Here is a 27,550-nt window from a genome sequence, read left to right as displayed (position 1 = left end):
GGAGCCATCTGCCTTGGCAGGGAGGAGGCTTTTATCACTGACACTGCTTAGAATGGAGCCAATATAAAACAGACTGACTTTGAGTTGGTTTTATTGTTGCGCTGAAGTTTCCTACAGGCAATTCATTCCTTTTGCCTGCACCTGGCCAACTGTTCCCACCCCCATTCTTGTTGGTATGCTACTGGAGATAACGTGATTTGTCTCCTAGAGCTGCCATGAAGGTCAAACAGAACAATGCTAAGAACTTAGTCCAGGCCTCTGCACATGGTAAGCACTTAGTTAATGTTAGCAATGATTAGTAATAACATTATTTTTGGTTCCTATCCCCTATATGATTCCTGTTTGGGCAAGCAAAGTCTTTCTGGCCTTAGATACTCCCATCCACTCTCCTGAACCCTATACTCTAGTGAAACTGTTTATTCTGCCTTCACCAAACCAAGTTCTTCCATGTTCCCATGCCTTTGCAAATGCCCTTTACTCTGCCTAGATGTCATCTCTCTTCCCTATAGATTCATCATTTCAGATCCAGCTCAGAGTCACGTTTTCTGTAAAGCCTTCCTCAAATTATCCAGACATAAATCCCTCTTCCGTCTTGTGAGCCCATGGCTCTCCGCTCATATCTCCTCTGCGAGGCCTGCCTGGATGGAGCTCCTGGACGCGGGAGTCTGCAAGTGCTCGTCTCTGTGATCAGCTTTGTATCCACAGTCACTAAAACTGGTGAGCCCACATTACCAGCTCGTTTTGTTTTACTGTAATGAATGAATGAATGGGAAAGGTTTTTACTTCATCCTAGACCTAGCAAAAAGTTTGGGTAGTTACAGTTTTTGTTATTTTATGTAACCTGGTATTAAACTCTTCTTTCCATACCCCAAGAACAATATTCCCAAATACTAGCGTACCTGTCTTCCTAAGGAAATGGGCTCGGTAACTAAAGGAAAGTCCTTTTAAAAGCAGAAAAAAATGATAAGCAGGTCAACTTTGTCTTCGCAGCTGACCCTGAGAGGGCGCTGTTCCCAAATCAAACCTCCAGAGGACGGGGCTGAAATACCAGCGTTCCCACAGGATTCAGCATCCTTCGCTTCTCAGGCAGCGGACGCAGGTCCCCAGCGGAGCATCTGCCCACAAACATGGCTGCGCCCTGCTCAGCTTCTCCTCGCAGGGACTGGCCGGCCGGGCTGGCCTTGCCAGTACTCGGGGACTTCCTCCAGCAGTCCGCTTCCTGCACCGCTGGCATTTAAACCCATGCCGGGGGCTGCGGGCTTCGGATGCGGATGCTGAGCTGTCCGCCGGCTGGGCAAGGCCGTGGCATCTCCTGAGCCACCCGGCTGGGCTGGAGCCGAGCTGAAGCATCCCCTAACTGTAGCTGGGTCAGAGCAGGGGTGTTCTGGGGAGCAGATCGCAGACCCCAGCATCTGGCAGTTTAATTACAGGTTTGACTTTAATTTCCAAGATCGCAACCTTCCTGCCCAGCCCCGATATTTTTCCTCCCTCCGGCTGTGGTTACTGGATGAGCAGGCGCTGGGCTTGGTCGCAGGAGCTTGAGAAGAGCTCATTCTCCGCCCCACGACGTTGCTTCAGGGACCTCCGAGCCGCGAGCTCCAGTCATGGTGCGGCTGAGCCCAGAGCGCCGGTGAGTGAGGCGGCAGCGCGGTTCTGAGTCCAGCGGGCACGCCCTGAGGGGCATCTTTCCCGGGGAGCCAAGGGCGCCAGGGCACAGGGCTTCGCGCCCTCCTGCCGGGGCTGCGTGCGCGCTGGGGGTGAGCAGCAGCCGCGATGTTCAGCTGGCTGGGTTCCGACGACCGCAGGAGGAAGGACCCTGAGGTCTTCCAGACTGTGAGCGAGGGGCTCAAAAAACTCTACAAGAGCAAGCTTCTACCTCTGGAAGAACATTACCGTTTCCACGAGTTTCACTCGCCCGCCCTGGAAGATGCCGATTTCGACAACAAGCCTATGGTCTTGCTGGTGGGCCAGTACTCCACTGGGAAGACCACTTTCATCAGGTGAGCCAACCCAGGGCCCGGGCAACCCCACCCTGCCGCCCAGTGCTTATGCCTCCCCGTTCACTCCTGGTGCCTCCTCCAGACTGGGTACGCTCTTCCTTTGAGGGCTCTGAAGAAATTTTCCGTGCACCCGTGTCCAAAGCTTACCCCACTATTTCACTGGTGGTTCCTCGCTCCATCCTACCCAGTGCCTCTCCACTGTCCTTAGAGCCTTGGTTCAGGTGGTCAGTTTGGAGTGTCAAAATTCAGAGCCATCCTATTATTGTTCCCATTTTATGGATGGTGAAACCAAGGCCTAGGAGGCACAAGTGAGAAATTCCCAGGTCCCAAGAGTACCTTATGCTTGTGGGGGTGTCTTATACCCTCACTTTTAAGGGACATGCCCTTTATGTCCATTTCCACCTCCCTTGCCTTTTAAAGCCTTCAACCATTCACATGGGGGCTTTAGAGTTACAGCTGAAGAGGTGGGCCAGGGCCCCTGCAACACCCCCACCCCCACGCCTGGTAGTGTGACTTGCCCTTCTTTTATCATTTTCCTTCTCTGAGCAGAGCTCCTACATATATCTCTTGGACACTGGACAGAAGCAGTCTCCAGAAACAAAATGTTTTTTATCTTTTTCCCTTGTGTGATCTTACTGGCTAAGTAATAATATTAAAGTTCTTTCAGAGGTAGACAGAGCATTGATGATTGTCTCATCCAGCCCCTTGATTTGACAGGTGAGATAACCGAGGCATAGAGAGGTTAAGCGCATTGTCCAGTCATCTCGCTGGGTGGGAGGCCAACTCAGGATGCTGGTCCTAGATGCATGGGAGGAGATGCTTGGCTACAGGCCTGTAACTTTGAAGGTGAGTCATCCGGTCCCATGAGTTACAGAATCCTTGGGCCGGAGGGATCTTCAAGAAGTCAACTTGTCCACCCTGCATTCAGAGAGGCCCACATATTGTCCACTAGAGTGAAGAGAATCCTTATCTTTAGAAGACAGGCTTCTCTCCAGTCCTCAGTCCACACAACCTTCAAGGCCAGCCCATTTTCCTTGGCCTCATTTACAGCCATCGTCAAGCTGTTGAGGCTGCCTGTGGTCCTCTGTGTTGAGAATCAGGCTCCTACAGTGTAGTGTTGGGTTCCATGGCCCAAAAAAGTCAACGGTGTTCATCTCTTGCAGGATTTAAAACAGGGGTGCTCCTGTTTCCATTCCTTGACTGAGTACCTGCAACACTTAGAGCACTATTGTTTGTTTGGCAAGAAAAGCAGCAAAGTTGGCAGTCTGGTTACTGGTTTTCTAGATACAAATTTTCTCTTAATGCCAAGCTTATAACACAAGCCTTCTAGAAGTGGGGCATGATCCACGCTAACATGTTGTGTCTGAACAGAAGACCAAATCAGGTTTGCCCTTGGATGGATAGCTTTGGCCTCAGCAGCTTGGAGAGGCTGAGTGATTTCTGAAGAAGTTTGGTGCCCAGGTGGGGGAAGGGAAGAGGTAGATGGGCTAGTTGGCTTTTGGATCTCCTATATTGTTGGAACTGCAAGAGCTCTTAGGTATGAATCTCACCCATTGCGTCTTAACTTTTTAAAAGGTCAGTTCCTCCTTTGAAAATCTGATGAAAGCTATGGACCTACTAATGCACATAATCCCAAATTTATACATAATATCATGGGCCCAAGGACCACCTTGGACTTTAGGGTGAGAAGTCGGATCTAATCCATCTCCTTTATTTTATTAAACACCCGTTGCCGCCACAGACACTCTAGATATCCCTGGGTTCTGTGCAAAGTCTCATCGTAGTCTGTATCCTCTGCCTGGCCTGGTTTATGCCCCACAGGAAGTCCGGGCCCTTTACAGATGGCTCCTGCCCTTACATAGCCTTCCCTGGCCCTCTGGACACACCTTGGTAATTTAGAGCATCTCCTTCCTATAACACCAGCCCTTAGAGCTGTGCCTTTGCTCCTGGGGGCCTCACCTGCGGTCTCAGCGACAGGAGGTTCCTGGTATTGGTTTGCCAAATGGGAGGGAAGTGGGGAAAAGTAGGTGTCCCTGCGGGGCAGACTATCTGAGCAACAGACCGGTTTAAGCGCCTCTTGTCTGAGACTCTCTCCTAGCTTTGTCTGAGTCATGCTGGCTGTTAACTGGGTCTACGAAAGTGGCAGGGTCGAGTTGCCACTGATTATTTGTTATCTGAGGGAAACAGGAAGGCTGGGAGAGGCAGATCCCTCCTCTTTCTTATCCTCAGAGTGCAAGAGTTCTCTCTCCCCACTCATGGCAGTAACTGAATGTAGCTCCTGCACCAAGAGCGGTCTCTCTCTGAGGGAGAGTGCGCCAGCAGGGTGGGAGGGCTTGCAGCACAGGGAAGCTCTCCCAAACCAAATTACATATTTTCCTTCCTTCTCATTAAATCCACTGAACAGTTATTTTCTCTAAACTGGAAAATGCAGAGAAGAATGAATTGGAGGAAGAAGGAAAAATAATCACCCACATAGAAGGAGGAAAAATAATCCCGCAACACAAGGAGAACCATTTTAAATAGCATTCGCATCTATTATAAAACTATATATTTCCAATATTTTTAGCTATTGTATCACACAGCTAAGATCACATCAGAATGTAATTTTGTATGCTGATTTATTTCACTTACAGCATGAGCACTCCTCATGTAAATTTAAAAAATCTCTGTAAGCACTATTTTTAGGAGACTTGTGGCATTTTGCGGTATGTGTATGCAATTATTCATTTGACCAGTCTACTTCTTTTGAATATTTTAAGTTGTTTCTAATTTTTCTGCTAGTGTAGAATCATTCTGAATATCTCTGTGCATAATATTTTTCCACAGACTGACTGTGTTCTCAGAGATTCCCAGGAGCAAAATCACTGGGCCAAAGGTTATACAGAGTTGTTTCTGTTTATTTACTTATTTTACTTTTCAATTTTAGTATTCAGAGTCATATTTCTGAGTTGCTTTGCATGAGGGTAAGTTAGTACCACACTCCCTTCCAGGGCTCCGCTGGAGTAGCTAGGTCGTGCCGGGCGTAGATCTCAGGCTGCCTTCTCCGCTCCGCCCTCCCCCATCCCTGCTTCTTGCCTTAAGCGCCATGGTTGTCCCCTCCGTCCCTGGCCTGAACCTGTGAGGGACCTTTCTCTCAGGAACAAAGACTCGCCTCTTCCTTCGCCGGCCCTTGGCCTTGGCCTCGGCCCCTAGAGCGCCGCCCACTTTCACTTACATGCACTTGCCGCAAGGTCTATTTCTTTTCTCAGGAAGAACACACAGAAAAGGACATTCTTCTAATAACTAATTAATGTGCTATGATCTCTGCCTGAAATAACTTCCCTGGCCTAAGGCCCGGCAACCCAGAGTAATAAAACAAACGATAAATGGGCCTGGTGGCCGCTCCCTCCAACACAGGCTGCCTCTTCGGAGCACAGTAGCTCTGTGTCCCTCCGGCCCCGGCAGCCTCTGCCCCAGCCTCTGCTCTGTTTCTCCCTTCACTCTTCCTCTTGCTGGCATGCAGCCTCCGGTCCCTCCTCCCTGGCACCGTTTGGCCCCCTGGTCCCAGAGGTGAATAGCCAGCTGCGCCCGGGGCTGAGGGAGGCCCGGTGCTCTCCTGAGCCGTAAGGTGGGCCAAGCAGGGGACTGGGGTCGGGTCTCAGGCCTGGGCTGCTGGAGCCAAGCTGCCTCCCTCTCTGCACAGGGAGGTCTGAGCTCATCTCAAGGGTCCCATGGCCCTTGTATAGCATGACATGGACACTGAAGAATGAGCACATAGTGGGGGCTGCTACTCAGCTGACCCTCTCAACCTCCGCCACTTCTTCGGGGGATGTTTGAGTGCTCCCCAAAGGTGACTCAGCATTTACCTGTGGCCGCTCCATCTCCCATCACCGCCGCCCAGGCCTCACCCTGTTCATTATAGCATCACCATCCATCTCAGGATGGCATCCTTTTCCTGTCAGCGTTCTCATTTGCTGGTCCCTAAGTGAGTCTGGGTCCACCTGCTGCCTTGAAAGTCAAGGGCATGGAGGTCATCAGGAGGAGCGTTGACTGGGGGGGAGCGGGACCTCTGGAGAAAGGGCTCCCTCTCATCACCATTGACAGGAGACCGGGCCGTGGACAGAGCGCGGCCTGTGCAGCGGAATCCGGGCTCCAGCAGATCCTAACCAAGAGACCTCACTAGCAAGATCTAACCCTTCTGAACCTCAGTTTGCTTATCTCTATCATGTGAACCGTAACGGCAGCCTCCGAGGGTCACTCTCAGGGTTAGCAGGGGAAAGAACCACTGTCGCTTCAGCTCTGTTCCAGGCGCTCTGCTTGGGGCTTTATCATTTCTTCACCTCTTTCTAGCCAATTCCCTAAGCAGAGGCTTCAGGGCTGGACCTCAGGAGGAGGGGGAAGCCCCTGTCCACTGCCCACAGTTGGGATGCATGGGGAGGGGAAGTGTGTGCAGGGAGGGCTGGAGGAGGAGCCTGGGCGGGCAGTGCTGGGGGGTGGACAGGCCAAGGAGGCTTCAGCATGCGGCCACTGGTCTCCTTCGTGCTGGGGTCCCCTCATCCCGTGGCAGAGGCTGCTATGCCGCAGGGACAGTAGGGGCTGACTCAGACCTCAACTCTGCCATTGGGAGTCTCCCACCTCCTCCCTCACTTTGTGTCTCCCTAAAACCCTGCAAGGCTGACAGGGCAAGTATATTATTGTGTGAACTCTGTTTTAAAGCTGAAGTACCCAAGGCTTTGAGAGACCAAAGATATAACGCGAATACCTACAATACACGGTAGAAAGTATTATGTGCCTTTAGAGTCTAGTAAAGATATGCAGACTAAGAGCTTGGCCATTCTCAGGGAAGGGTGTCAGGTTTGGGATGACAGAATGAATTAGTTTAGGCTTCACCGAGGAGGCACCGAGCCTGGATTTGGAGACTGTGTAGAAATGCACTGAGTACTTACAGACAACAACGAGGTGTTTGTTTTCTCTAATTATGGTCTCTGCCAATATGAGCAAATGTCTGGTGTAGCCTTTGTTTTTCCCAAACTCATGGATGTCATATCAAAACTTTCATGCTGTCCCTTTGGCTATTATAGTTAGAAACCAAGTGTTATCCCCATTTTATAAACCAGGGAAACTGAGCCAGGGGACTATTGGGCGACATGTCCAAGGTCATGTCTGTGATGGAAGAGCGCTCATGAAGGTGCATTGCCCGGCTGAGCCAGCCCACGGCAGCACCGGCCCCTCCGTGCCTGCCCTGAGCGCTGACCCTGTGGCAGCCTGAGGGGGCCCTGCTGCTGCGCAGAAGGGAGCAGGCGGAGTTAGGGTTCCTGGCTGCACACCTTACCCTGGGTGCTTAGGTCACCGAGTGAAGCTGACCACATGCTCAGATTGCCAAGCAAGTGGGACACACACACACAGGCATGCATACAAAATGAGGAAAACCTCATGAAATAGTTTACTGAAGAAAACATGCAGGAAAAAAATCACAATTGTGTCGGACTTTCTTACACCTATTTTACAGTTTTAGTATTTACTTATTTTAGCTCTTAAAGCTGCTAAGTATTTTCATTCGGCCATGATCGTGGGCACCCTATATCTCAATTTACTCCACTGCAAAACTGCAGTAATGCTGCCATCCCACAGCGCTTGCAGGACCGACTCGGTGGAATAATTTGGGTAGAGGTCCCAGAACAGCACCTGCCACTCAGCGGTCCCTCCTTATCCTTGTGTGTCCTCATCTCAGCCGTTCCTACCCAGGCTTGAATGAACTTTCCTTTGTTTCTGCCGCTGTGGGAACAGTTTCGCCTGGCAACAGAGGCGATCTGTATCACTTCCCATAGAGAGGCCGTGATGAGATCCGTCAATAGGTTGTCCTTTCTGGACACAGTGGCAGCTTTGTTAAGGGGGCACTCGGTACTGCAAGCCATACCCAAATGTCCCTGAGAATTTTCCCAGTTTACCCAGCTCCAGTTCTCTGTGTGGCCCCACTGTGTCCTGGGTGTGCTGGTGGCTTTACTGGACTCTCTGTTTCTCCAGGCCCATGTGCGGTCAGCAAGTTTGGGATCACATGGGTTTAGCCACGGGGCAGGACAGCAGGCGCAGCCTCCGGGCCGTTGCTCAAGCAGACTCAGGCCGCGGCTCCAGAACATCCCGGGAAGTGGCTCTGTTATGCTGGGAAGCGGCACTGTTTCTTTGATCATCTGCTAGCACAGCACATCTCTCAGGGATGGAATCTGAGACGGCTGGGTCAGCGGGATACTTCATCACTGCGCTCTGGCCCTGTTCAGGCTGCCTCAGAATCGCTTCTCCCCACTTCTCTCCCTGTCAGCCTCCCCTCAAGCCTTTGATCCTAACCACCTCCCACGCCCCGTCTCAGAATCACACTTGCCACCCACCCCCCCAGGGTCCCGCTTAGGGCTTCTCTGCACATGCTCACTGGGACAGGTGTTCCGGGCACACAGACGGAATAGATGGGCTTTCCCAGGCATGGTGTGGATTCTCATGAAACGTCTTCCCAGGGGAATCCGGCTTTACTACTTTTAAGTCCCAAGAATGTCCTTTCAGAGCCAGTGGGCCTGGGGCCTGCCCTGTCACACGATAGCAACAACTTTCGCATACCATACCCCACTCACGGAGGCCTCGCCGTGAACCCCGAGGGCAGCGGCGTGCAGAGATGAGTTCACTGCTGGGTTTGTGGGTGTCAGAGCCTCATCCTTCCCCCAAGGCCCCAACCCTAGACAGCCTCCAGCCAAACCTCCTTCCCCTGTGGCCTTCTTGTCCCATTCCTCATCCTAGTCCCACATGGGGCTCAGCCTTTTTACATTTCCTGGTCAAGGGGAGACCTAAGGCAGGAAAGGACACAGTAAATGTTAGGAGCATGAATTCTCAACTCCAAGCCCCAGGTTCAAATGCTAGCTCAGCTGTATACTGACTCCATAACCTGAGGCAAATTATCTAACTGCTGTCTCCCCCTCTTTAAAACGGGATGCTAAGCGCGATGCCAGGTGCTGGTTTCAGTGCGGCAGGGCTGTGTCTAGAGTAATCCTCAGACACCCTATGAGGTGGGTTTTCTTATCAGGACTTATTAGATGATAAGGATCATCATACTCCCCTCCGAGTAGAAAGAAAGATGAAATGAGCTAATCCATAGAAAATCTAGAACAGTGCCTGGTGCTTCATAAATTGGAATTTTTATGCCCCCACATTATAGAGAAAGGTACTGAGGTTCACAGAGGCCCAGGACCCCCTGAAGAGCACATCCCTCATGGTTAAAGAAAGCAGGTCTGCTGACTGCGGGCTGCTAAGGTTCCCAGCCTCTCCCGGGGGCCCTGAAGGAGAAAGCCATTGAGGAAGCAGGAAATGCTGTCCAAGTGGACGGTTGTTGTGATATAGCCTCATCCATAGCCCGAGTGCCAGATTTCAGTATGGTCCTCTCATGAAGGAAATCCTGCCTTCACACCCAGGCTGTGGGGCCGGGCTCCTGGAGGGAGATGAAGGGCTTCCCGAGGCAATGTGAAACCCTCCGTGTGTGGCAGGGGTGGCCTCCTGGGGCAGCAGCTTCTCTCCTGGCTCCCTGGGGAGGACCCATAGCAACCTGACTTAAACTGCCTGAACCACAGAGTAAACCAGCAGCTCAGAGGCACAAGCAGGCTGTCCACAGGCCAGAAGAAACCCCAGCGAGTCTCCCTGGCCACCACCCTGTGGACAGAGCAGGACCACTGCCCCAGGCCCACCTCAGGGAGGGACAGGATGGGCGGAGAACTTGAGCTCTGGAGACATGGCCCCTGGTCCCGACTCCGCCATGACCTCCTTGACCAGCTCTCTCTGGTGGTGATTTCCTCAAGGTAGAAGGCAAAGAGCAAAGGATTTGGCGTTAGGCTGATATAGGTCTGAGATTCAACTCCACTATCAGCTGTTTAGGAGAAAGTCACATACCCCTTCTAAGCCTCAGTTTCTCCAATACCTACCCGAAGGGCTGCTATGAGACCCAAAGGAGATAATGTTCCCAAAACGACCAGTATAATGCCTGGAAATGCTATTGAGTGTCAGTGATGTTATCAGTAAAACAAGAGGGTTGTCAACCCTGGCTGCACATTAGGATCAACTAGGCAGCTCCTAAAAAGGACCAATGTCCAGGGCCCCAGCTCGGAGTGAATGGGTCCGAACCTCCGGTGGGGTGGGGAGGCGGCACAGCCCAGGCGCCATTAGGTAGAGCTCCACAATAGCTCTGCCTAGCAGCTGGGGCTGAGGGCCACTGATCCAGAAGGTCTCCAGGTTCCCTCCCCAGCTGACAGTCTCTGATTTGGCCTCTCTTCTCCTTACTTTTCCCTCTGAGCATGAACGCAGGCCTTCAAATGCTAGGAGGTTCTCAGCACACAGCCAGGGCTCACCCCATGGGTCTGTGTTTTTTGGTCACTACATTCCTTAGCTCCTCGTCCATCATGGTCTTGGAAGGCGCCCCTGGGACTCTCCTCTGGCCATCCCCAACCCAAAGCAGTTCTGGGCTCCTCCCCTGAATTCAGACTCATGCTATTAGGGCTCAAAGCTGGTCTGACCTCCTTCTGAAGGGCTTGGTTGTCCTTACAAGCTGTTCTCTTCGTTCTCTGGCTTGTCATATGACTTAACCCCTGACTTCTAAAGGGAGTGATGCTGAAGGGAGATGGCCTTGGGCTCTCACTGCTCAGGCCGGGAGAAGAGCAAAGAAAGGGACCTGCCACCTAGAGAGTGGGCCAGAAATCTAGGAGGGGATCTACTTTTCATAATGTACCTCTCGCGCTGGTTGTATTTTTGTCTCACGTATGAGCTATTTTTATATTAAAGGTATTTTTATGCTAACCAGAGAAATTAATAATGACTTGTGGAAAGCTAGCATAATCCACAGATGGTCTCATTCTAGCCATGCCTTTGCGCGGGTCCTTCAGCAGGTTACCTGCAGTTGTGAAGTCTGCAATACTCTGTGTAGCAGTTTCAACCCGTGCTCTAGCTCTGAGCCCAAACCTTGCTTTGTTTTTTTCCTACTGATTTAGCAAGGAGGAAAGATAAGAACCAAGAAGAACAGATTAGGCGTTTTAAGTTCAGCTGCAATCCCACCTCCTCCACAGCATCTTTGCAGTCGTCTAGCCGCGAAATCTCCTGGCTCTGGATCCGGCCTTCTGCCATGACTCACGTCGTCCCCTGCCTCGTGGTAGACACACAGTGTTGATCTACCAGCAGCGCCCCTGCCTCACGACTGTGCTTCCTTCCGCCAGGTACCTGCTGGAGCAGGATTTCCCTGGCATGAGGATTGGGCCCGAGCCGACCACCGACTCCTTCATTGCGGTGATGCAGGGCGAGGTGGAGGGGATCATCCCCGGGAACGCCCTGGTGGTGGATCCAAAGAAACCCTTCCGGAAGCTCAACGCCTTTGGCAATGCCTTCTTGAACAGGTGAGTGCAGAGGAAACACAGGCCCTGACTGTCCTCTTTTCTTCTCAGAGTATGAGAAGGTAAAGGACAGGGTCTTAGGAGGATCACTGCCTTTTCCATACCTAGAGTCTCTCTTGATTGTCCCTCACTTGCTGGGAATGTAACTGAATCCATCCCCATAGATTAGGGGTGCGGGGGCTGCAAACACTAGGCTGAGTCCTCCTGACCAAAGAGCAGGGGAAGGCGTGGCAAGTGGAATCACATTCCCCCGATCGGCACCTCCTGCCAATAAAAGTGAAGAACATTCCCAGCCTTTGCCTGTACTACAGAGGGGATTTGCATCCAGCTGGAATGGGGCAGAGGAAGGTTTTTCTTTGTTCCTGGACATTGTTTTGCATACCTAGGTTCTGCCTACTTGCATACCTAGGTGCAAGTACCAAACGGTAACAAACTTTGGTGGTAAGAACCCTGGACTTAAGATGGAAGCCCTGAGTTTGAGCACTGACTTTCCTATGAAACTCACTGAGTGGCCTTGGACAGGTCACTTCCCCTCCTCTGAGACAAGTAAGAGCCTGCAGACAGCAGGGTCATTGTAATGATTTGAATGAAGAAAGCTCTAGGGAATGCTTGGTAGGCTGATCCAGACTTCCTGCAATTGTTCCATTTAACTAAAATACATCCTGATTACACTTTTTCTATAAAACCACACCCCCTTCTTGCATGAGTATAGCATTAAAAAAATTTTTTAACTACTTTCTCTAATTGGAGATATTTACAGTAAAGGAAAAGACCATGAGCTTTGGCTTCAGACAGACCTGGGTTCAAATCCTAGCAAATAGCACCATGGATATCAGAAAGATTATTTCTGTGTCTCACTTTTCCCATCTGTAAAATGGGATAACACTAATCTACTCCTCCAAGGCAAGAGCACTGATGCGGCCCGTGTGGATTCGACATGGGTGTTCAGTGATGAGTGAATGACACTGAAAGGATTAAAAAAATAAAACATTCCAGGTATACAAAACTGTAAAAGAAATGCAGGCAGAGGGGAATGAGAGAATATGGCTTAGAGCAGAAACCCTGTGGCCAGAACTCAGAAGTTTTGTGCTTTTCTCCAGGTGCATTCAGCAGCTGAGACAGTGGATGTTTAGACGGGCCATGGCTGGGGATCCGCCAGGCACGTCCATTACAAGGACCACAGCTCAGCCAGCCTGTGTCACGTCCCTCATCAGCTCCCCACCCTTCTCTGTGGGAATCCCAAGTGCTCTCCAGTCACCTCAACCTCTTCCTCATTCGGCAGAGGCCTCACTTCCCCTTCTAGAGAAAATGGGAACCAATGTCCCTGGATTCCATCTAGTTGGTTTTTTAAAATCTGTCCATAAACAAGTTCACTTGCCTTTGCCCTCACGTCCCGCCACCAGGCTGCAGAGAGAGCTGTGGCTTCTCGTTTCCTCACAAGGTCTAACTCCTGTCTCACCCTGTACTTCACCCGCCCTTGGCTCCTCCCCTCCACACGGAAATACCTCCTCTAGAAAACCCTACAGCAGGTCCTACTAACTTTCACCCCCTCTCTCTCTTTCTTTCCAAAGCCAAGCTTCTTGGCTTCACCTCCCTTGTGTCTTCCTGTCCCCCAGCCTGTGGGATGTGGCTTCACCCTATCGCAGCTTCTTGTGTGAAGGTCCCTGTGACCTCTTAGTGATCATAAGCACTGGGCTCCTTCCACCCTCCCCTTCCCCCACCGCTCCTCCTGCCTCCCTGGCCAGGCCCTCCCCAGTCTGCTCTGTGGCCCCTTTTTCTCTGGCTGTTAACACCAGGTGGTCCATCATCATCACCCTGCCCGTCTTACTCCATGTGCTTGACCTGGGTTTTGCCTCATCCACGACCCTGGCCCCAAACACCAGCCTCATGCACATGACAACCAGGTCACCAAACAACAGAAACCCAGCTCAGCAAAATACGGGATGTATTTGAGAATCCTGGCGTGTGCCATGGAACCTAAGGAGCAGCGTGTGGCTGGGCCTCAGGCATAATGGGAACCATGGGCTTCGAGAGGACAGGGGCTATGTCACTTACTGTCCTACCCCCATTTTCTGGCACAGTGCCAGGCATGTAGCAAGCACCCCCTAAATATTTGTTGAACTAAATTGGATACACTGACAACCATCATATCTGATCATGTCACTCTTCTGCTTAAAGCATTCCAATGGTTTCTATTGCCCTCGGTAAAAAATCCAAATTTCTTGATGTATCTTTCAAGACCCTTGTGATCTGGCCCCCACCTCTTCCCTGTCTGGCCTCATCTTTGGCCACTCCAGCCTTCCTGTTCCCACCTCACTAATGTGTCCCCTGCCCTGACCCCCGAATGGTGGGTGCACTCTCTCCTTTCTGTGCTGCATTTGCACCTACTTGCACACCTAGGACCGCCATAACAAATTACCACTCGCTGGCTTAAAACTACAGGAAGGTCTTATCTCATAGTTCTGAAGGCCAGAGTCTGAAACCAAGATGTTTGTCAGGGCTGTGCTCCCTCAGAAGTTTCTAGAGGAGCATCCTCCCTCACTTCTTCTCTCTTCAGGTTACCGCAGCTGTTCCTTGCTAGCGGAGGCATAATTCCAACCTCTGCTTCCTTCTTTACATGGAGCCTTCCCTCTGTGCACGTCCCCGTCTCCACATGTCTCCTTTCTCATAATGTGTTGTTTTATAACGTTGTACACCTGAACTTTACATAATGCTATCGACCAATGTTACCCTAATAAACTTAATTTAAAAAAAGACACAGGTCATATTGGATCAGGGGCCCACCCTACTCTTGTATGATCTTAACTAATTACATCTACAAAGACCCTATTTCCAAATAAGGTCACATTCTGAGTCCCTGGGGGTTAGGACTTCAACAGATCTCTTTAGGGGACAAAATTCAACCCACAACACTGCTCTTTTACCATCACCTTTTATCTCAGTCTGAAATGCTGTCTTCTCTTCACTACCCATCCTCTCTCTCTCTCTCTCTCTCTCTCTCTCTCTCACACACACACACACACACGTGCCCACAAACACATGCATGCAGAGCGTGCTGCTTCCCGCCCGCACTCCTGTCTGCCTGGCAAATGCTGGTTATCTTTTGAAGTCTTAGTTCAAGTTCTGCCTCCTCTGTGAAGCCCTCCTTTTTCTGCATGTCCTACATCTCTGCCATTTCACATAATATACCCAAGAGAGAGTAAGACACCTTTTTAGCTATCACCAAAAATGACATATAAGAAAGAAGGCTTGAAGCGAGAAAGATCTAAGTTAGGTTTACCAATTTATATTTTGAGACTTCAGGATGTGGCACTAGACACGTTTCCTTGAATAAGGCTTGACCACTATCCTAATAGCAAAATACGATATTGGGATGGCCTTCGAGGCCCAAACAAAAGCCTCTAGGTGGTGTGACCCATTCATCAAGGCCAGAAAGCTGTCCCTGGAAGTCACCTCTCCACCTTGGATCTCCCTAAGCCTTCACCTGACCTTCCTCAGGGTGCTGGTCACATGCATGTTGCAGTTGGCCATGCACATGCCTCCTCCCTCTCCAGTCTGGGTTCCCTGGAATCAGGGCTGGAGGCCTGGACGTTGTGATGTCCCTGGCGGCAGTGGTTCACAGTGTAAGACCATAGCTGCCCAGGAGGACCCAGGGAGCTTCTTCAACATAGAGGCCCTGGGCCCATGGTTGGGACTAAGTCTGACCACCGCCTGGGCATCTGCATGGGAGGGCAGCCAGGCTTCCGAACCTCTGCCCCCACGGCAGGGAAGGCGTGCGGCTGAAACAAGGGTGCATGAGAGGCAACGAGAGGACAGGGCTCACTGCGGCTCCCTCTCACCCGCGCAGGTTCGTGTGCGCCCAGCTGCCCAACCCCGTGCTGGAGAGCATCAGCGTCATCGACACGCCAGGGATCCTCTCCGGGGAGAAGCAAAGGATCAGCCGAGGTAAGCAAGATGCCTGGTAGGCTTGGCCCTGGCTCCGTGCTGCCTTCTTTCTGGTACGTTCTCTCGCCACCATACCTGCCTAGAGGCCCCCAGGGCCTTGCGGTCCCTTGATGAGCCGGTGCTGCCTTGTGTGCTGTACAGAATCATCCTAGGCAGGGGTCAGTAGCTGACTTTGTGTCCACTGTAGCTCAGGAGACAGCTGGCCTCAGTCTCCTCCTCTGTAAAATGGAGACATTAGTATCTGCCTTACTTCCCCCATCAAGGTTATTCATTCTCCATGCCACGTCTATCGAGGGCCAGACCCTGGTTGCTTCTGCAGACCCTGCAGTCCCTGCCCCCAGGAGCTTGCAGCTCCACAGGGGAGGCAGATGCAATGCAGAGAACTTCAGCTCAACCACGTGAGGATGACAGCGTGCTCGCTCTGGGGCCCAGGCACTGGGGGCTGGTATGTGAAAGCACACTGAAAACTGTTCACTGCAGACAGATATGGCGTAATTGCTCACTAAAGGAGGTCACCAGACTGCCAGGGTTCAAAACCTGTCTCTGCCACTTCCTGGCAACATGAACTTGGGGAGGTTTCTTTGCTCTGGTTGGTTCATCTGTAAAATAGGAAGAAATAATTCTACCATATAGGTTGTTTGATGATTAAAAGAAATCATACAGATAAAAAAGCTTCTGCCTTGCACATAGCAGTGCCCAGTAAATATGAAGTGGTGTACATCGTCACCATCATCATCATCAGTTTTTACAGCCAGACTGATGCTTTTAAAAGCTAAAAACACCTGCCCCTGGCTCCTCACCCCAGCCTCTCCTGCCACAGCGCGCTGTGTGCCCTGGGTAGCCCCCAACCCTTTCTGCGCCCTGTGCTGCCTCTCTGGCAAGAAAAGCAGATGAAGCCACACCCACCCGATTCTGGAGCTGGGAGCTGGGCTAGAGCCAAATGAGCACTCGGAAGTCAGCATCCGGGAAGGAAAGGCTTTGGGCTGGCAAGAGTTCCCTGGGCTGGAACTCTCGCCTCCCCTCAGCTGACCTTAGGTGACTGACGGGCTGCTTCCCCGCTGCACAGCCACAGCTCCGTGCTCTACGGCCCAGCCAGGACGGAGACAAGGTGTGTTCTGCCGGTACCTATGCCACCGTGGCAGGAGGCTCAGAAGCCCCCTCCACCAGGGACGTGGCCTGCAAGGGCAAGCACCCACTCCCCACAGGCCCCTCAAGGAAACCCCATAGCCTCACAGGCGACAGGCCAGCGCCCAGTGGCTGTGTACTGATGAGTACTGCTGGCAAGACCTGGGTGCGGGCCCCGCTGTGGAACGGGGCTACTGTCCTGCCCTCCTGCGAGCTGCCTCGCTTTCTGCCCTGAAGAAAGCAGCTCGAAGGCATCAGACTCTGCAGTTTGGCGTCCTCCGTGCCTGTGTGAGCGGGCACGGCCAGCCCTGGCTGGGGGCAAAGCAGGGAGAGCCCCCGGGGTCAGCAGTCTGCTCACGGGCCCCATGACCCCCAGTCTGTCCTCAAAGGGAGACAGAGCCTGCCCTTCAGGGACCTTGTTGTGGACCAGGTTCCAGCAGGAAAACCCTGCCCCTCCCCCCATTTCACTGAGGAGGTCACTGTCTGGGAAGAAGAGGGGAAAGGAGGCCGCGAGTCAGGAGGAAGCTGTGTTAACAGTTCATGTAACTGGCAGCCCGTCTGTGAAAGTGGGATGTCAGCAGAAGTGCCGCTCTGGAAGGGGAGCCTAGGCCTGCGCTTCCTAACTCTGGGCTGTATGATGGTACAGCCGGGTAAGGGTGGGGACAGCTGATCAGTCTAAGCCATAGAACCCGCAGTCCTGGGAAGAGAGGGGCGTCTCCCGACTCTTCTGGTCTCTGTGCCCTTTGTAAATATCCTGGCATTCTGCTCGGGGCCCTGTGGAGGGGAAGCTTGGGTGGCTCTCAGTCTGGCTTCTAGTAAGTTCCCGAAACACTCCCTCCCTCCTCACCAGCCCCCACCCTCACCGCCACCCCCACAAGGATTCACCTGGGCTGATCCTGAGTGGAGGCCTAAAGGGGATTTACTGTTTCACACGGGCAGCCTGCATCTCCTCGAGAAAGGCTCAGGAGAGCCAGCCTGCTCAATCTGAGCTGCTGGCAGGAAGTGGACATGCACTTGCAAGGCCAGAGCAGCCTGGCCAGCGGGTCCTGGGTTCCCAGGACACCGGACTGCAAGTGCAGACATGGGGCTTTAGAACCTGTGTATGTCTCAACAGGTTGCATTTTCTCCCTGAGCCTGTGTGTTCCCATGTTAACAAGGGCTGATGATACCCATCAAATGACCTTGTGAGGTCTGTGGATGGTAATGGAAACGCAGACATCAGCTGGGCCTGGATCTCCGTGAGCTCCCTGCTTTCCCTTTCTCTGCCATCCAGGGCCACCCGCTCTGCCGCCCCAGGGCCCAGGCGGGGCAGCTCGACGCAGCAGCCCTGCTTCAGGAGCCCCTGCCTTCCCCAGCTCCCGTCCCAGGCTGGTCTTTTTCCGCTCCTCTACCTCCCTCTCCCCGCTTCATCTTTAGACCTCAGCGGCTTCCCTAGGCAAATTGGGTGCTCAGTTGTCTCCCTGCCCTTCCTGTCCATTCCCATCTAACACGACCAAGACCAAGCCCCACCTTTGGGAGGAGTGATGGCCTCTTGAGTGGCTGCCCAGGCCGGTTTGCTGTCTGCTCTCCTGAGTCCAGACTATAAATGCAGCCGCTGGCAGAAGCAGCCTGTGCTGAAAACTGGGAGCCAGGAGCTGGGCCGCCGGCACTGCAGCGCAGGCCTGGGGCAGGGCCAACCTCTGCTCCCCAAAGGGACCAGGAAAATTGGGGGGGTGAGTTGCACACTCTCAGATGCCAGGGGGGCCCCGAATGAGGACAGTTTCCAGTATGCAGAGTCCCTCCTTTGCCTTCCTCACAGAGCCGTAGAACCTGGAGGCTCTAGCTTACACCTACACATATAAACACTCACACAGCCACACAAACACCCATGCACCCACGCACATGAACCACGCATAAACACACACACACATATACCCACACATACACGTGTAAAAACCCACACATCCATACAAACACCCACACACACATATGTGCCCACACATACACACGTAAGCATATGCATACACCCACACATCCACACCTCCCTCCACATCCACAGCCCCCCCCACATCCACACCCCCACACAAGTGTGCGCATGGAACCAAACGCGTTCTGTCTGGCTTCCGGCCGGGGGCCCTCAGAGCTCCAGGTTTGGTCACAGCGCAGAGGAGGCACCTTTGCCTTCCCTTCAGCCAGCCCAGGGCAGGACAGCACCAACCCCGATGAGGCTGGGCTTCCATGCTGGGAAGTGAGCTGCTCCCAAGGGCTCCCCGGACCTCAGGCTTCACAAGAAGGAGCGCTCAGACCCCTGGCCAGAGCTGGATGAAGTGTGGTCCTTGCTCAGGGTGTGGCCCCTCTGCCCAGGCCTGGGGTGGGTGTTTTGAGGGGAGGGGGAAAGCGGGGGACACCCGGAAACCTGACTCTGGGAGGTCGCGGGCCAGCGATTGTCTCTGGATGAAGATGCACTGGGTGGGCAGCAGAGGGGCAGGGAGGCTGTTCCTGGAAGTGACAGGATGTGCCCGGCCCAGGACTCATTACTGGGAAGGAGCAAGGAAGCCACAGAAGGGGGTGGGCTCCGGAAGCCTGCGCGTCCTTACACTTGAGAACCACATTTCCTGGCTGCTCCTCTGCTAGAAATCCCCATGGGCCCCGCCCTAGGAAAGCAGCCCCTTGGCTGTGGAGCTCACTTCCCTCCCAGGAATCCCCTTCCTGTGCAGGTGAGCTCAGCAGATCCATGGCAGGTAGAGACCTGGCCCAGGTCCCAAAACTCTAGTGGGAACTCTGGCCTCATCATTCCCCATCTAGTGCTTTTCAGCACATTTTCACGACCTGCCCGGGAAGGAGGCGGGGAGGAGGCCCAAGAGCAAACTCAGGTACGAGTGTTCCCTGGGGAACCTTGGAGGGTCTCGGCCGATCCTCGCAGCCTCACACCCCTGGTCCGTCCCTGCACCCTCACTGAGGGGCCTCCTGGGCCCCAGACCACGTGCTACGTGCACGTGCCTTTGTGGGCCTCACACACTGGGACAGAGCGGTAGGGTCCTGATGCCCTGCACAAGAGCTTGCTGGTAGCCTTCTGATCATCTTCTGGAAGGCATGCAGTGTGGCATTGGTTCCCCATTGCCATCTCAATTCTTCCCACATTGTAGAAATGGATGCCTTTCTTTTTTTTTTCCTAAAATATCCAATCTTAAAAGAGATTTTTGGGGGCAGGACAGGACCTTTTTTGTACCCGCCACAAGCAAGTGCCTGGCTTGAGGGCTCAGCCCTCTGAGCTCCAACCTGGCACGTGGCTATGAGCAAAAAGGGAATGTGGGCAAGGGTCGGGTGTCTGGGTTCTAGTTCCAGGTTTGCCACCACCTGGCTGTGTGAGCTCGGGCAAGCCCCTTAGCCTCTCTGTTCCCTCTCCCTTCCCTGTTAGATGTGTATGCCTTGTTCACCTCCTAGCATATGCAGTTATGAGGTTCAAATGAGATTATGTAGCTGAAAATACAAAGAAACGTGTGCCTTGCCCTGTGCACATCACCTCAGACTGCGAAGGAAGCCAGTGGGCCAGTAAGGAGTTGCCTTGCTTATTGTTTGTCTCATTGATTTTCTCCTGCCTGGCAGTACTTAGAGATCTTCCTTTCCAGCTTACTAGAGCCCAGGGCCAGTGGGGAGAGCCCCAGGTCCCTGCAGGCCGCCCAGTCTCGGGGCCAGGTGCCTGCGGTCCAGACCTCTCGAGCCAGCAGACCTGCTGTAAGCAATTCCAGGAAGGCAGCTTTGCTCTCTGCCTCTTGGGGCTTGAATCTCCCCCACCCGTTCCCGTATCTTATCTCGTGAGCCGCTGGGCTGCTGCAGGTGCTCCAGAGCTCCCATTGTGGGGTCTGAGAGCCAGTCCTGGGACGGGCAAGGGAAACGGGGCCTGTCTTGGGGTGTCCTGTTCACCCCAGACACTAGGGCAGACCCTCCCTCTGCAATAAGAGCCTGTTGCCCCAGCTCTTCCACTGGCCCCTCATTAGTCAGTTGTTATTATCCCTGTTTTACAGCTGAGAAAATTGAGGTTCAGACTTGCCCAAGGCCATGCAGTAAATAAATGGGAGAGCTGGCCCCATGCCCTTTTCCTTAGTGGGTCCAGTACATGCCTTTCAGCTGCTCCCCTTGCTGGATATACATAAGCCGAGTCCAAGGAGTAATACCATGCCCATCCTGGGGACTGCTAGGCTCTGAATAGCCAAGAGCAGGAGGCTGAGCTTACAGGAGGCCCATGGAGTCCTTCCTTGGTTCTCAGGGTCCCGGCAGCCACCCCTGGGAGAAAGAACCTGACGTTACTAACTCTGCAATTCGATAGCAGCTTGCTGGAGCCTGCAGACTTTGCAAGAGGAGGAGCACAAATAGGAGACCTCTGTGCTTACAAAACCCTGAAAAGGACAGCCACCTGCTGTCCTCAGGCAGGAGCAGTCTTCACAGAGGCACCCACATCCAAGGGGTTGCTTTTCTAGGGTGGGGCCTGTTTAAGACGGTGGCCTGAGTCTTCTTTCTTCCATCTACTCTTCATCCATTTTGTTGTATGTACTCTCCACCGTCACACCTCCGGCCTTAGAAGCAGGGCATTGTGAACCGAGAAAGGAAGTTCAAAGACATTCCAGTCCAACCCCCTGGCTTGACAGGCAAAGAGAGGAAGAACCAGAGAGGGGAGGCTGCTTGGCCAGCAACACACAGCAAGTTAATGGCTGAAACTAGAGATGGTCTTTCCCAGGCCAGTGCTCCTCAGGGGCTGCCTTCAGAGCACACCCCTCTCACGGAAACTGGAGCTTGTAGGTTCTTTGTAAAGGGGGCGGAGCAACAGGAACAGCCAAGGTCACACGCAGTTGCACCTGCATCCTTTTTTTAAAATTGGATCCTCACGACAACCCCATGGCAGGGTCTGGTGGGTTCCAATTCAGAAACCAGACAACTGAGGCCCAGGGATGACTTGTTTCCTGTCCCTGGGACGTAAGAAGCAGAACATGACTCACATTTCAGTTTTGTTCAGCAACGGCTGATCAAACGCTACTGTGTGCAGGGCGCCATGCCAGGTGCAGGAACAGCGCAAGCGCAGAAGGATGGGCAGGCCCCTGCCCAACTCCCCGTGTGTGTGTGGAAGGTGGGGATGACTCATCCTGACAATTCTCACGGGAGACCAGAAAGGCATGCATCTGCCTGAGTCCATGAGAAGGGGCACCTGACCCTGCCATGGGGACAGGAACGGGCCGGGGGCCATCCTGTTCTGGCAGCACTGACCTAGTGCTGTCACTGTCCGCCCAACTTGGATCACAGCGATTTGCCCCTACCACCCTCCAAGCCTCCACAGCCCAAGCCTCCTGTTGCATGGCTGGTGCCATCAGGGATGAAGAGAGATGGGAGGTGGGGTGGGGGCGGGGACTCTTTTCCTGCTGCTTCTCTGGCCCCTGTGCTTTCCCCAGCTTGTGGAGGTGTAGCTACAGTGGTGGACTTGGGGTTGGAAGACCTGACTTCTGGTCCTGGCTCTGACCCTACCGCTGCATAACCCTGGGAACGTCTCTCACCCTCCTTGAGCCTCCATTTCCTTGTCAGTAAAGTGCCCAGCGCTGGCTGCGCTGGCTGCCTGACCAACACTGAGTGTCTGGTGTGCTGAGGCCCAGGGCTGACGTCTGCTGTACCGGGGGAGGGAACAGTAGCATGCTTTTCCCCGCTGCCCTCCCCGTGGCCTGCACACCCCAGCTACGGTCCTTGTCAGGCCAGATTTGGGACTAGGTCTGAGAAGCATGCCAGAGGCCAGAGCCCTGCCACCCTCCCCAGCTACCAGAAGGGCCAGCTGGCTGGTTCCAGGCACCAGAGCAGCAAAACCGTGGCCTGTTTCCTGGGGTGAGGTTTGGGGAGGGGGGTGAGGTAATCCTGATTTTCTGAGCCCCCATCCCCCTTCCTGCCCACGGTTCTGACAGACTGCCTTTGGGAGATTAGTGTGCCAGTCTCCGGGGCTGTGCCAAAGGGAAGACTAAAAATAGCCAGAAGCTATGCCTGGTGTGGCGTAGGGCTTTGAGCAGGAGAGCAGGTGCAGGCTGCAGGCCCACCTGGAAGGGGAATACACAGGGCCCCCTGAGCCGCTGGCTGGCCTGCATGCTGGGGAGGGGAGCGGAGGGGAGGGGGAGAAGAATGCTGCAGGGCTGCCCTCATGGCATCTGCAGGGAGTTCCGAGCCCCATCGACCAGGTCCAGCCCTGGCCCCACCCCTTGCTGGCTGGTTGACTCTCACCTCATCTCTGTACCCCAGTTTCCTCTCTGGGAAGTGGGAATGGTACTCCTCACTCCACCTACGTCAGAGGGTGTTGTGAGGGTAAACTGAGGTCATGATGTAAACATCTTGCCAGCCAGAGCAAGCATCGAATCTGAGGTTAGAGAACTAGTTAGGTACTATGTCCCTCTGCTGCCTCCTACAAGCAGGGTGGTCCTGGCTGAGTCGCCATGTGACCGTCTCCAGGTGGCACTAACAATGTCACTACCTCTTCACTGGGCAGAGCCTGGCACCCAAAGCCCTTTCCTGGGCCCTGACCCTTAATGGAAAGGTCCATTTCCTTGAATGAAAAAACTAAATAGGAATAGTGATGTTAATTATAATTAGCAATTATTGAGCAGCTACTATATGCTGGCCTTCAAGTGTATTTCGTTGTTATAATTCTATTAATTAGGTACTATTAGTATGCCCACTGATAGATGGAAACACACTGACTCAGAGACATAGAATGACTTGCTCAAGGCCGAATAGTGAAAATCGCGGAGGAGTCAAGATCTGAACCCAGAACTGACTCCCAAAATGGTGTTATTTCAACTGCACCTGGTTCTTCTCCCCAAAACTGTAACCTGTGCCCCAAATCCCTGACTGTCTCTCTGCCGGCAGGATATGACTTTGCCGCTGTCCTTGAGTGGTTCGCTGAGCGGGTTGACCGCATCATCCTGCTTTTTGATGCCCATAAGCTGGACATCTCTGATGAGTTCTCAGAAGTCATCAAGGCCCTCAAGAACCATGAGGACAAGATGCGGGTGGTGCTGAACAAGGCCGACCAGATCGAGACCCAGCAGCTGATGCGGGTGTATGGGGCTCTCATGTGGTCCCTGGGAAAGATCGTGAACACCCCAGAAGTGATCCGAGTCTACATCGGCTCCTTCTGGTCCCACCCGCTTCTCATCCCCGACAACCGGAAGCTCTTTGAGGCTGAGGAGCAGGACCTGTTCAAAGACATCCAGAGTCTGCCCCGAAACGCTGCCCTACGTAAGCTCAATGACCTCATCAAGAGAGCCAGGCTGGCCAAGGTGAGGCTTCCCCTGGGGGGTGGGACAGCATATTTGGGTTTGGGGGTCCAGCTGCAAGAGCTTCCTGCAGCCCTGAGCATTGCCTGTCCATGTGAATATGTCCTGTAGCTACTGTGTCATGAGCATCAGCTGTGCCAACACTGGTGGCCGGGGGGCAGGAGAGTGTGGCAGTTATGATGACAGGTCCTGGAGTCAGATGGCCAGACTGGAGCTGAATTTCACTGTTTACACACTGTGTGATCCCCACCCCAGCAAGGCCCCCCGTCTCTCTATGCCTGTTTCTGTGCCTATAAAATAAAAAAGATTGGAGGATACAGTAGAATAAAGGATGTAAAAGCCTTCTCGCCGTGCCTGTATCCTCAGAAGGGCTCAGCAAACATTAGCTATCGTTTTTGTCTTCCTCATCAACATCATCTCCAGTGTTGCCATCCCTGTTACTGCCTTGACCTTAACCTCCCCACAATCTCACCTTTGCCATGAGATCTAGAAAAACAGCTCAGCGCTGCAAGCAGTGTGAGAGAGCAAGAGGGTGGAGATAGAAACTATTTCTGAAGTAGGAGCAGGAGGAGGAGGGGTTTATGGGAAGAGATGGGTGAGAGCCACCGAGAGGGACGGAATGAATCGAGGCCTTGATCTGAAGCAGTCTCGATGCCCTGTTTCTCAGGTCCACGCCTACATCATCAGCTCTCTGAAGAAGGAGATGCCCTCCGTGTTCGGGAAGGACAACAAGAAGAAGGAGCTGGTGAACAACCTGGCCGAGATTTACAGCCGGATCGAGCGGGAGCACCAGATCTCACCTGGGGATTTTCCCAACCTGAAGAGGATGCAGGTAACCAGGACCTGGGGCTCTAGGACAAGGGACAGTGTCACATGAGCTGGCTGAGCAGCCTAAGAATGCAGGAGGCCACCCAGGGAGATGGCCATAGGTCAGTCCTCTCTGCTCGACTGTCACTGGCCCAGCAGGTGTCATATCTGAGTTTGGGGAGAAATAGGGAGCCCCAGCGATCTCAGTGGGACAGCGTGTCCCATGGTGTTTGGGGCTTGGTACCTGCAGTTTATGACCTTTCCAAGTCACAGCCATCATATCACCCAGTGAAGATTCTCCAGGTACTCAAGTACTTGTATTTACCTCCGAGTCCCTCCTGAGGAATGACCAGGGGCATACGCCATGAGGAGTTTGCACAGGAGCTTGCCGTCTTAGGAGCCCACTGGGGGCCCCTCTCTTGAGCCAGGGACCGTCACACACTGTTTCTCAAGCTCTTCCCCAAAGCAGTCCTCTTAGGAGGCATTTGCACCCTCCTTATACACATCAGCTAACTGAAATTTACCAAGGTAATTAACCTTTGCAATTAATTGCCTGTGGTTTTCTGAGTACAGGGTCACATAGACTTCTAGTAAAAAAGCCAGGAGCTGTCCCCACGGTCCAAGCAAGAAGCCACCTCGCTGTACTAACTGAATCCTCTCTGATTCTCTGTCTCTTTGTCTATAAACTGAGGCTCCAGAAGCACCCAATTACGGATGTTGTGAGCATCCCTGAGATACTATCTACAAGGTACTCAGTACAGAGCCTGGTACAGACTATCCTGGAAATGAAGTAGCAAGTTATGTAGGACGTCACCACCGGGGGAAGCTGGGCAATGAGCAATGGGAACCTGCCTATCCGTACCATTTTTGCAACTTTTCATGATTCTGTACTTATTTCAAAATATAGTGTTTTTAAAAATTGGGGAATTAGAGAAAAATAGCAGCAGATGTAGCAGAGATACTGATTTTTCTCTTGCTGCCAACTTTGATCCAGAACTCCCTATAGTCCCAAATAGGCATTTTAGTTTCCTATCTGATTAAAAAAAATAATAAACATTCAGAATACACATTTTTTATGTATCCATTCATTCCTATAAACATGTAGCATGAGCCAGCCACTAATTTGAGAAATGCTTTAACATAATTTGTGTTTCTCAGTCAGCTGTGGCCTGGAACATGTCAACTTTTAGTTTCTCTTTCTGTTAAGAATTTAATGATCTGTAAACAAACATTTGGGATGATGACGTTTGAAAGGGGCTATACAATCCCTTTTGTAATGCAAGGAATTCTTTCACAGCATAAATTGTTTCACCTGCTGTTGTTAGGCATGCTAAACCAATCATGTACGTGGCTGTCCTTTGGGGGAATGTGGGGGACACACCCACTGTGCCCTGGACGATACTGGGACCCAGGGTTGGGAACCCACCAAACACACCTGGCTGTGGACAGAGACACCAGGGACCTCCCAGGGGCTGGCCCGCTCCTGCCCTTGCTGCCCTCTCCCCGCCCCCACCGCCCTGGTTCAGCCTGTCCTTGAAGGCTGGTAAGAAACGCCCAAGCTAACACTTGCTCTTGAAATGTAGCAGTGGGTGTTTTTGGAATTTTTCTGTAGTGAACTCGATGTGCTTGTCCTCAAGACTATCCCCTGTGCGCTGGCCTCTGCCCAGTGTCCTGAGGTTGCTATTACCTGGGCCAGAGCAGGAGCAGAAAGTTCTCCCCTTGTCACTACCAAGGCCCAGGAGAAACTGGGTGTTCTGAACTCAGGACCTTTCAGAGTCACAAAGACACACAAAGTGGAGCTTATTTCTCTTACCGTGTGGCGGGGGTGTCCCCAGAAGGCCAGGAGAGGAGCTTTTACAAAAGCTGCGTGCCCGCCTGGGTCTGCTGTGTCAGAAACCTCAAGAGAGGAGCCAATCATTGAAAAGTCTCTCCAGGTAATTCCGATGGGCATCCTGATTAAGAACAGCTGGTTTGGGGTTGCCCCTTGGCTCCTTTGATGACTTGGTTGCCTTTGCCTCAGCTTTGTCTTCCCTAAGGGGGATAGAATATGATTTCCCTTCCTCAGAAGGGCAATAGAGGAGCAAATAACATAATGTAGGAAAAGCACTTTCAGTGTTTTTCAAGTATAACCCTTATTAAAGGAGAGAGACCCACCTGCTTCATCTCTTTCTTTCCCAGCCCCTGAAACTGTCCTGCTCTCTCCTGAAAAAGTCCAATATCAACACAGTGAGCCTTTTTTCCTCCTCCTCTCTCATATCATTTATAATTATGATGTGGTTCAGTTTAGCCTCCAGGCCAAAGGACTGTGAACAACCGAGCATTAGTAGAAGGCAGTCTCCCCAGCTCCTTCCGTCGACTTCTACCCTCACCTTCTTTTCTCCCCTCCCCCCAGGACCAGCTGCAGGCCCAGGACTTCAGCAAATTCCAGCCCCTGAAAAGCAAGCTGCTGGAGGTGGTGGATGACATGCTGGCCCACGACATCGCACAGCTCATGGTGCTGGTGCGCCAGGAGGAGACGCAGCGGCCCGTCCAGATGGTGAAGGGTGGAGCGTTCGAGGGCACCCTGCACGGCCCCTTTGGGCATGGCTACGGGGAGGGGGCCGGGGAGGGCATCGATGACACCGAGTGGGTCGTGGCCAAGGACAAGCCCATGTACGACGAGATCTTCTATACCTTGTCACCCGTGGATGGCAAGATCACGGGTGCCAATGCCAAGAAGGAGATGGTGCGCTCCAAGCTGCCCAACAGTGTGCTGGGCAAGATCTGGAAGCTGGCTGACATCGACAAGGACGGCATGTTGGATGACGAGGAGTTTGCACTGGCCAACCACCTCATCAAGGTCAAGCTGGAGGGGCATGAGCTGCCCAACGAGCTGCCCGCCCACCTCCTGCCCCCATCCAAGAGGAAAGTCGCCGAGTGATGGGAGCAGGGGGAGATGCAGAGCGGGCAGGTGTTACAGGAAATGGGAGAGGCAATCACAGACACACACACACACACACACACA

General features: G+C 52.9%; 1 protein-coding gene across 1 annotated transcript; it reads left to right on the top strand.

Moving 5' to 3' along the window:
• Positions 1-1,228: 1,228 nt before the first annotated feature.
• On the top strand, positions 1,229-27,550 carry EHD3 (EH domain containing 3). The gene is made up of 6 exons (XM_054568240.1): positions 1,229-2,000; positions 11,216-11,392; positions 15,237-15,334; positions 23,330-23,742; positions 24,407-24,571; positions 26,939-27,550. Exons 1-6 carry the CDS (start codon positions 1,774-1,776, stop codon positions 27,464-27,466), a joined length of 1,608 nt encoding a protein of 535 aa, XP_054424215.1. The 5' UTR covers positions 1,229-1,773; the 3' UTR covers positions 27,467-27,550.

The sequence above is a fragment of the Pteronotus mesoamericanus genome, unplaced genomic scaffold (assembly GCF_021234165.1).
Source record: "Pteronotus mesoamericanus isolate MK-2021 breed Mesoamerican mustached bat unplaced genomic scaffold, CSHL_Meso_final contig_101, whole genome shotgun sequence".
NCBI lineage: Eukaryota > Metazoa > Chordata > Mammalia > Chiroptera > Mormoopidae > Pteronotus > Pteronotus mesoamericanus.
This window is presented reverse-complemented; position numbering and strand designations above follow the sequence as displayed.

Bases quoted from the DNA above. Each gene is read 5' to 3' on its own strand.
- EHD3 (XM_054568240.1), top strand. From the start codon at position 1,774: ATGTTCAGCTGGCTGGGTTCCGACGACCGCAGGAGGAAGGACCCTGAG. The intron at 11,393-15,236 runs GTGAGTGCAGAG...TCACCCGCGCAG, and splicing joins GGCAATGCCTTCTTGAACAG to GTTCGTGTGCGCCCAGCTGC. The intron at 15,335-23,329 runs GTAAGCAAGATG...CTCTGCCGGCAG, and splicing joins GAAGCAAAGGATCAGCCGAG to GATATGACTTTGCCGCTGTC.